Source organism: Micromesistius poutassou (genome assembly GCF_964030765.1).
Source record: "Micromesistius poutassou genome assembly, chromosome: 7".
NCBI lineage: Eukaryota > Metazoa > Chordata > Actinopteri > Gadiformes > Gadidae > Micromesistius > Micromesistius poutassou.
Genome location: NC_140277.1, coordinates 13390753 through 13401537, shown reverse-complemented (window position 1 = coordinate 13401537; position 10785 = coordinate 13390753). Strand labels below are relative to the sequence as shown.

General features: G+C 46.7%; 1 protein-coding gene across 2 annotated transcripts in view; it reads right to left on the bottom strand.

Moving 5' to 3' along the window:
- Window positions 1-10785, bottom strand: part of ehbp1 (EH domain binding protein 1) — a 118829-nt gene that overhangs the window by 85361 nt on the left and 22683 nt on the right. For both annotated transcript variants that reach the window (XM_084470300.1, XM_084470299.1), the window contains exons 5-8: window positions 7987-8168; window positions 6602-6741; window positions 1818-1976; window positions 853-1141 (exon numbers count right to left, since the gene is read on the bottom strand). In XM_084470300.1, coding sequence (XP_084326426.1) covers window positions 853-1141; window positions 1818-1976; window positions 6602-6741; window positions 7987-8168 — 770 coding nt within the window. The remainder of the gene's footprint in view (window positions 1-852; window positions 1142-1817; window positions 1977-6601; window positions 6742-7986; window positions 8169-10785) is intronic.

Below are 10785 nucleotides of genomic sequence, written 5' to 3'. Positions count from 1 at the left end.
CAGCCCTTCTGGAGGAGTCATCTGTTAACACCGGCCGGCCCAGACAGCCTGTACCCTAACAGAGTGCAATTAGTACGCACTGCTCAAAGACACTATGGAAACACGATGCAGCTTTCCCCCCAAGATGCTTCGTGAGGAGTATTAGGAAACACTCGGTGTAAAACCACCCTCCCCCATGGTCAAGTTGAAGCCAGATTTTAAATGCTTGATTGTGTATAGCGCTTACTCAAAAGCAAACACAAACGCATACACAAACACACACAATAATCGTTGTCCTTGTTTTTGTCCATGTGTCGTGTATTTAATGTGTTTTGTATTCTAACGTGTGCATTGTGTTTAACTTTGCTTGTGTAACTTTTTGTGTACATTTTAGCAAAGGCCTAACCAGGGACAGGGGTTGCATGTCATCTATTTTGTATTTGACATGAAACAATGCACAATGTATTTGTCCCTGCTCAATAAACGTCTAAACAAACAAACAAACAAATAAAGGCTCCAAAAGCTCCAAGGTGGGGGGTTTGAGATTCAAAATATGTTTTGAAATGACACACTCAATACGGTGAGACGCATTTAACCCATTTCCTTTCATTACTAAACGCCAAGATCCATGAATCTATCTCACTTCAAAAAGGCACCAATGAAGGCTAGACGAAGACAGTGGCGAAGGAAGCAGGGACGACTGTGACTGGAGCCAGGGAACCCTGAGGGTTATCTGTGAGGGACGCCTGTCGGTCGGAGACACATTGTCTGTGTATTCTTTGTACTTCAATCCTGATCTGACTCCATGTTTTGAACTAGTGTTCAGTCACCCTGTGCGTGCTGAGTAAAGCGCCGTCTTATCTCCATACTCACTCGTCCAGGTCCTCCTCCTCCATGCGGGCCGTGTGGGCGTACAGGTACTTGCTCATGTCCACGGGGCGGACCCCCTTCCTCTGCCGGGGTCTAGGGGGGTCCAGGTCGGCGTGGGCCGCGTCGTCGTCGTCCTGCCCGGGCTCCGGCTCGTCGAAGGGGTTCCCCGACGACTCGTGCGGGTCGGGCTCCTCGGCGTCGTCCGGGACGTCGAAGGGGTTGGGGGCCTCGTTGTCGCGGAAGGGGTCCTCGGGCGGGAGGCGGGCGGGGACGGGCGTCGGCTCCAGGGCTTCTGCTCAGGAGGCGGGGGGGGGGGGGGGGAGAGAGAAGGTCTTCAGCAACCAAGGACAAGTAAAGGCATATATCATGAGCTCAAAGGCCACACAAGACACCCGCTGGTTTCTTTAACATGGGGCAGAGTTAGGTTGGTTAAAATAAACCGTGCCCCAAAAACAGATGGAATGCACTCACCACTGCAACGCCGGGGTTAGGTGTTAGTGTTACCCTACTGAGTTAACTGACCGTACTGAGCCGTTACTGAGTGAGATTGAGAACGGAAGACACTCACCACCACACCCTTGCGTTTATGTTCAAATTTGTGTATGATGTTGAAAAGGAAAGCTAACAAACCCAATCTCCAAATGTACGTAGACCAGATATCAGTCAATCAAAGGGCAAACCGACCGTGGGGACACAACGAGCCCCTCAGCTGCTCAGACCCACTGAGCTGTCAGGAAGACTCAAAAAGTATTGCGTGCATGAACACACACACACACACACACGCACACACGCACGCACACACGCACACACACAGGTTTTGCACAGATTGTTTAGCCAAGCATAGGTGGCATAGTGTTAGAAGTTACTGCCACAACAAGTAAAGTCACTTAACCATATCAGAGCAGATGCAAATCTTACCCGACCGGTAAGACCACAGGTCAACGGGGGGGGATGGGCTGAGGTCCTACCTTCGTCCTCCGGTTCACCAAACGGGTTGAGGTCAGGGGGCTCCAGGGGGTCCCCGGGGTCCTGGGGGTAGTCGTCGGGATCCTCAAAGGGGTTGCTACTCAGGCCAGGGGGTGTGTCATGATCCTCGTCATCCAGGAAGTTGAGCTTGCTTATCAGTTCTGCCATCGCCAAGTCCGCACCAAAACGGCGGAGGCACCGAGCAGGAGGAGGAGAGGAGGGGTTAGAGTTAGGCATGTGGGTTCAGAGCGTCTGGGCTGGCGGTCAATAAAGCGGGAAAAAAAAACATTCAATGATGTGACAGACAAGCTGGCGTTATCGTGGAATGGAGCAGTCACAGGAGAAAATAAAAGAAGCGCTGAAATCAATCAAAAAAAAAAGGGGGGGGTAAGAAAATGCAAACACAAAAAGGATCTGCACTTGGATGTGAACCACAACAAGGGTATGGACCCTTAATGTCTAAAAATGTGTTGTAGGGACACGGCACCATTGTGTCCTCTCCACCCCTTCGCTACAAGGCATTCTGGGTAAAGAAATCAAGAAAAGACAGTATGTGGCCCCAAAGATTACCGTGGGAGGCGACATGGGCTGTATGAGGTTACTATGGCGATCGTAGCTGGTTCATATCCATCACCATGGCTGTGGCTTGGTCCATGGTTGCCAGGGTGGGTGTGATTTAAAAGAATAGGTTGTGTCCATGGAGGACTACACAGCGAGTTGAGTATTTGTGTGTGTGTTTGCGTGCGTGTGCATGTTTGTGTGGGTGCGCATGAGTGTGTGTGTGTGTGTGTGTGTGTGTGTATGTGTGAGAGTGTGTATTTGTGTGTGTGTGTGTGTGTGTGTGTGTGTGTGTGTGTGTGTGTGTGTGTGTGTGTGTGTGCTTGCCTGCTTCTGAGGTTATTATTTCAATGTTAAGTGTTGTGAGAGACTTTGTGATAATGAGTTGTGGCATTTTTCCACAGCTCTCAAGTGACAATAGTTACTACCCATAACAGGTCACACAAAGTCCAAGAGAGTGACTATTTCCTGGTTTGGTTCACTTTCAACTGCAAGAATGGGGAAGGGAGCGAGAGAACAAAATGCACAACAAGCAAACGTAAAAACAGTGACCTTATACCGGAAGCAACTTAAAAAGGACATAAAATCAACAACAACAAATGCATACAGAAAGAACATCACCACATGTAACAGGCCTAACCATAGAAGCCAACCATCACATGACCACAACACCATCACAACACAGATGCCTCTGATGAGAGGAGGGGAGGGGCTGAACATGGAAGTGTGAGGGGGAGAGAGAGAGAGAGAGCGAGTGAGAGAGAGCAAGAGAGAGAGAGAGAGAGAGAGAGAGAGAGAGAGAGAGAGAGAGAGAGAGAGATAGAAAGATAGAGAAGAAATGCAGTGGAGTGGAGGTAGAAGAGGTGAAAGGTGTGGAGAGAGAAAGACCTTGAGAGGATGAAGCAGCAGGCTTAGCTGGTGCTCTGCATGCTTGCTTACGGACACCTTCATCCTCATCATCATCTCTGTGTGAGCAGCTGAGGGCATTCAACTGGTTAACTATGTCTGTAAACCATGGGAGGGAAGGAAGGAAGGTAGGAAGGTAGGTAGGTGTGTGGGAAGGAAGAAAGGAAGGATGACAGGTTGAGCACAGCAAATCAAATTCCAGTGCTAGCTATACACTTGCAGACATACCATTACATATATGTAACGGTTGAGGTCAAGACATACATGTATAGGTTCTGGTTAGTTAGCTTTTTTTAGGACGGGAAAGTCAAAGCGCTAGCTGGTTAGCACTTGATCAAGCATAGGTATCCACACACGCATGCAAAAGAGTAAGAGCTGAGGCTAGTTTAAAAGTGCACTGTTTTAGTAAATATTCTAAAGTGATGGACAACGTCAATCCGTAATTCATTTAGGCCGATTTAACTGATTGGAAGGGCTAAATACAGGCCTGCGACACTCACAGATACCAGTTATTTCTTATTTTTGTCAGCGCATTTGACTCATTGTTTTTTGTTGGGATAATAAGAGAGAATTTAAAAAAAAATAGGACAAGAATGATTTCTCAAACTGCCTCCCTTAGCTTTAAGCATCAAAAATGTATTTTCCATCACATCCATGGCAAGCGCAACAGTTTTCAGTACATAAATCTATCTCTGTATTTTCCCTCCTGGCTATGTTGCCACGTGGATGACCTGTTACCATACACTGACGCGGCCGAGCCAGTCACTAATGATCCCTCATATTGCAGCGATGGTGCAGCTGAATGAAGCTACGTTGCTTCTGCCTTCGAGGGGGGATTCAGACAACATCCCTACAGTCCGGTTTATTTGCTGATTTGGAGTATATACTTTTGACACAATATTTGGCGTTTGTGTCGTGGAAAACCCCTCTGTCGTATGTGATACTTATTCAGTTATTTAGATCCTGTTGTCCATTACTTTAAAGCCAGCCCTGTAATCACTGGTTTGGTTACTAGCAACAGTGCACACATTATCTCGTAGTCATGATATCTAGCGAGGGCAAAAGAACAAAGAGTTCACAGTTGACTGATCACAGTGACTGATGCTTTAGTACAGTGTTGCATTATAAATGAGCCTAAAGGATAGCTCAGGAGCTAGGGTGGACTATAAATAGACTTTTGGCAAACAAGGGAAATAGTGTGATTTGGATGCATAGCAAACAGCCATTGTACACACTAAGGTGTACATTACTGTCAGCAGAGATGAGCAGCAACAAGAGAAGGAGAAACGCAGGAAGCTTATTCTTAACAGTTGCTGCTCTGTTGCAGTAAGCAAGAGGCAGAGTGGCGAGTGTGAAAACCACACTCGCCACTGTTGTGTTTGTACTCTCTGCACACATTTATCAGAGGAACCTGGGCACTATCAGGTGTAGGTGACCGTAGACTAGCGTCTAGACAAGGTGTGTAGACAATTCCACAAGATCCCCAGCACAAATAAACCTCCCTGCTCTATGTCTCCCACGAGGCGGAGTGGGAATCATAGTGGCCCGGATGGGGGACACTGTGGGGTGAAGGGGGTGTGGCTTGGCAGTGGCTGCAGCACGGGAGGTGGGGCCAAACACCGTGGCAGCTGTGGGTGAAGAGCCTGATGAGTGAACAACTATATATATATATATACTCCTGTGTCTTGTGCTCTCCCCACAGTGAGACTGGGTCCAGTCCGTACCGTAATCAGCAAGTGTTGGGTACATTTATAGGCAAAACCTCTGTAGAGCGTGAGACAGTTGTAACACTCGCTAGGGCCTGTCATGTTCTGAGCTCTCTCCTGATCCCTGTAGTAGCATTGACGTGCTACAAACGCTAAGACAAAGAATTTGGGGTTTGCTCCCCATCCACAATATACCTACAACCATCATAGAGGAAGAAACAAGGCCTTGTGCCCCTCCCACCAAACAACGTCCAAGCGTCTACTTGCAGATTAGCTTAGTTAGGCAGAGAAAAGCAGGCAACGAGAAACGCAACTTTGTAGAGACTTTCTCTGATCGGTAGATACGAAAATAGCCCTGATTGTAGTTTTTAAGAACTCTGGATTTACACATAGCTGCTGGAATGTTATCAGTAATAAATGTGGACTATTTTACAGACATATAGCCTAATGCTACTTTAAAGTGTGAGTAAACCCTAAAAGAAACCTTTTCAGGTGGGCCATTTGACTAAAATGGGTATAGTTGTAACAGGGAAGATTCTCTGTAAAGCACAAGAAGAGTGCTGCTGCCGAGTGGTGGTTTTCCTTCGGCTGCGTCCCCTGGCTCGTGGGACGTAGGTTTGGCATTGTTTCACACCGCCTCTCGCATTTTAGCGATTGAACCCCATGTCTCAGTTTTTTCTAAAACCTAAATTACGACTGTCACGGCTGCTCTGTGTCCGAACAGCTCCAGCTCAGACGGAGGCTGACATACCGTTTAAGAATGAATGCATCTCTTTAATAATGTTAATGAACATTGGAATAATTATACATTATTATACATTTAATAATGTTAATTGATGAACATTGGAAAGTGGATATTGAGCAGGCATGTGCAGGTAATTTGGTGCATCCGTGTGCACTACAAGGTTACTACTTGCTTCCTAAACAGGAGAAGAGAGAAGTAGCAGTAATAGAGGGGTCCAACTGTGTTACAAACAGCAGTGGACCATCCAGAAAGCACCATGGCCTTTGTCTTTGGGATCTCCTGCAAAATCAACTCCAAATCACTGGATATAAATATCAACCGCTGCGCCCAACTTCAAACAACCAGCCACAAAGATAAACCCACATCTGTGCATACCAACCACATGAGACAATTTAATTGAATTGACAAATTTTTGTCTGATGATAATTAAATTGTCTTGTACTAATCTGTTAGAGAAAGGTGTCTGTAAATCCTCCACTTCACCTGGCTGACAGAAGCCATATTCCATTTTGTGATTTCACCAAGAGCCACAGAACAGGCCCAAAACCGGATGTGGACCTAACATAACATAACATAACATAGCCAACATAAAGCTATAGCTACTGTCTGGGCCTGATCACAGTAATACACCGAAAGCTAGTCCACATACAGTGTCCAGTGTCTCTTAAATATGGAGGTAATTTTCTGATTGGAATCTGATTGATATGAGTTGTAACTGATACAGACAAAAATACATAAAAATAAAAAAATATGATTAAATTAATATTTACATTATCAATTGAAACTGAATACCTTTACTGAAGGCCGTGGAAATACAGCAAATGTCCATGGCCTTTCACTGTGACATATGGGAGTTATGGCAGGGCATTACCTGTGATCTTGGCAGCCTTCTCCTCCTGATTCACCCTGTTCTCCTCTTCCTCATCGTTGTCTTCCTCAAAGTCGTCCAGGTTGCCGATGTCTGCCTGCTTCATGCTCATCAGGCTGGCTAGGCTCTGCATGTCCTCATCCCTGGGCCACACAAACACACACAAACATAAAGATACACAGACCTACTACAATTTCTATGCACGCTAACCAAAACTAGCCTATCCACCACACTAACCGAGACTAGCCTATCCACCACACTAACCGAGACTAGCCTATCCACCACACTAACCGAGACTAGCCTATCCACCACACTAACCGAGACTAGCCTATCCACCACGCTAACCAAAACAAGCCTATCCACCACACTAACCAAGACAAACCTATGCACCACGCCAATCCAAACTCTCTATAACCTATCCACGACATTTACCAAAACTCTCTCCATCCTATCCAACATGCTTACCAGAGCTCTCTCTGGTCTATCCTCCAGGGTAAATGGAAGATGGGCTTCACCATGGTAACCATGGTTCCCTGCATGGCTCTCTCTCTAGTCTGTTCTTTGTGCCTGGTGCTTCCCGCCTCAACCATCTCATTTGACCCGCTCTGATGGAGGTTGTTTGTGTTTGGCTGGCATCATTCCCCAAAGGGTTAACAAGGGTCATGCATCATCAACCCCTGGTCCCAAGCACAACAAAGGCTTCACCATCCGCTGTGTGTGTGTGTGTGTGTGTGTGTGTGTGTGTGTGTGAGAGAGAGAGAGAGAGAGAGAGACAGTAAATAGCTGCCCTTATCAACAGAAAATATGTTTGAATGAATAACCGACTACAAACACAGTGTATAGGAGTGCGTGCAGTGTGCAGGCTTCTGTCAATTAAAGCTGACCCTCATCAGTAAACAGGCCTATACAAACATGTGACAAACCAGCGTGTGTCAATGTGTGTTTGTAAAGTTAAGTTGAACAAGTAAAAGTATGCATGTCATCTATGATAGCGTGACTGTTCTGTTCTGATCTATGGTTGGGATCGCGGTGCCTGTCGTTTACTGATTACCACAATCATGAAAAAGCAAAGCTGTAATACTTTAAATATCAATGCAAACTTAATATACAAAGTTTGACATATATCGTTCACTGTACACTACTTTGTGTGCATCCTATATAATGTAGAATGATACGATGACAAATATAATGTATTGTATTGTCGTGAACAATAGTAATAATAATAAAATAAAGGTAATATCACAAGAATGTTAAAAAGCTATACTGGACCATTACAATAGACCCCTCATCACCGAGTGTAATTCTGTAATTCAGTTGTGTGGCTGTGGGTGAATTGCAATGGACGTGTGCACGTGTTCAACCAGGCCCTTTCGTGTGCGTGGACCCACGTGGCTTTGCCCTCGCGCAGGAAGATGCAGGAGAGGGAGAACTGCAGCGTGGCCGACACCACCTTCTTGGAGAGGGGCTTGAACTTGAGCTTGACGTCGGTCTGCGTGGGCATGGGGCTGGCGTACTGCTTCATGTTGATGCTGCTGGTGGCCAGGGCCTTCCTGCGCCCCGACGGAGACTCCTGGCGGTGGCGAAACCCAGGGAGAGAAATGAAGGACGAGAGTTAAGAGACAGCATAGCACCAGCAGCAACGCAACTACCCTACTCTCCCAAGCATCCCCCCGCGGTCCTTTCAGACCGCCGACATTATAGGGACACTGTGCCGTGTGCCTCCCTAATGAGCGTTGTTGTTGCACACTTGTACCCTCCTGAGGTTTCTTATCAACGGCCTCCACTAAAAGTTTGCTTTGCCCTGCATCCTCTGCACCTTCCAGGCCACACCGTTCTGGGCAAGCTGCTGTTGGGAATAATTGAATTTGAGGAACATGCCATAGACCCCGACATAATAGAGCGATTAAAAGCATGTTTATGTGTGTGTGTGTGTGTGTGTGTGTGTCATAAACATCAGAGCTTCTAAGGCTATAGTCTGGTAGAGCTCACCACTACATCTATGGGATAAATCAGCATATTAGAAAACAGAGGGAGTGAGGGAGTAAACCTCAAAGGAAGGAGTTTCCAGAGTCAACACGTTGAGCCTTCCGTTGGGGCAGACCTTCTATGTATATTGAGCACTATTTATGCCTCGTTTCTAAGCAGGCCCACAGGTTGTCAAAGGCCATCGGAGGCCGAAACCCCGTACCTTTCACCCAGGAGTCAAACCCCCTCACCGCTACACTACCCTGGTCTGTTATAATACGGGAACACTGATAAATATGGGAAAAATGTATGCAAGGATCAGGGATTAAACTTATAAACGGTATTCTCCATATATATATATATATATATATGTATATGAAATAAACATTTATGCTTCCCAGTGTAGTTTGCTAACTTTGCTGAAAGTTTTACAAAAGTGCACCTTCGTGCAAAAATTGGAAAGGCGGGAAGCTGACCCAGTAGGCCGGGGGTAGGCCCAGGCCAGTCCCAGGCCAGTCCCAGGCCAGGCCCAGGCCAGGCCCAGGCCAGGCCCAGGCCAGTCCCAGGCCAGTCCCTTTTCTCTGTCTCCAACCTCGCCATTTCAGAGAGCAGAAACACGTTGTGTAAGATGTGAGTAGTCGTCGTCATGACAACTCACCGACAGCCCGATGCGGCCACTTGACATTTTACATTGACATTTTAGTAACAATAGTTTGATAAAATACACACACACACACCCAGACACACACGGGACACACACACACACATGGGACACACACACGTCTTATCACGCTACAGATTACACCCCAGCTATTATTTGAAACTAATAGTGCATGTAGCTGCTTTATAAATTTTACTAAATGCATCTCACACTTGAAAAGGGGAGGAGGGGGGGGGGGGTGCCTGGGAGTTCAGCAGAAGGCGGAGGGGAGGCTGTCAAACCAGGATACACTTATGGATATGCAAATAACCCTGAAGGAGAATTAAATAAGCTTTTCAGGTGATTTGAGAAGGGGCCCAAAACAATGAGAACACACTCCATCTCCCTGGACGCATGATGTCAATCATGAGCGAGATGGGGGGTGGGGGGGCGGTATTGCAGGATTGAAGGGGTGGAGGTTGTGGTGAGGAGTAAAAGCAAGTCAAGGACAACCCCGAAGTTATTAACACCTCACCTTACAAGCGTGTAAAAATGAGGGGAGGTGGCATTATACTGCCACCTGGCTGCCACTTGTGTTTGCGACAGCACATAATTACCATCATTTCAACTCTTGGCGTAAAGACTGTGGCTGCTTCAATCAATACAGCTAGCCGTAGCCTTCATCACAGATCCATGCAGTTGGGTTAGGATGGAATAAACTGATTAAGGTTGTACACCTAGATTATACATACAGGATGCCACGTTCACAGTGCCACAAACGTAATCGGTTTATGATAATGACTTACGTCACAACAAGTGACAAAAGTGCATTATCGTGTTGACAAGAGTTTGACTGACCCTCTAATGGAATGCCTGTGAGTATCCTCAAGGCCACGGTCTGCCCTTTCTAGAGAACTGCATGAAGCTTTGTCATTTGTATACATGCAGTTTGCACTGCATGCAATAAAACAGAACTATCGCTAACATTGGGACAAAATAGTTACTGTGAGATAGTTACAGATGCATCTAATGGTCACGGGTTCCACCACAGCTATGAGCTGACGGTGGGAAAGTCAAAGCCATATACCAGACAAAGCAATATGTCCACATGTTGGTGTCTATGTGTGTGGGTAGATGATGACCTGTGGGTGTTGGGTGTGTGAGTGTGTGTGTGTATAAGACGATGTGTGTGTGTGTGTGTGTGTGTGTGTGTGTGTGTGTGTGTGTGTTTGTGTGTGTATGTGTGTGTGTGTGTGTGTGTGTGTGTGTATAGGATGACGTGTGTGTGTGTGTGTGTGTGTGTGTGTGTATAGGATGACGTGTGTGTATAGGATGACGTGTGTGTGTGTGTGTGTGTGTGTGTGTGTGTGTGTGTGTGTGTTTGTCTGTGTGTGTGTGTGTGTGTGTTTCTAGGTTTTTTTTATAGGGTACCTGCCCTACCCCTCACTGCTGATGCCAGCTGGCCCAAAATTGATTCCCAGCTGCTCTCCCAGTGGGGGGTTAGGGGTCAGCACCAGGGGGGAGATCCCCCTGCCCTAAAATGCCAATGGGACAGGCCAAGAGAGGCGGGGCCATCCATTTG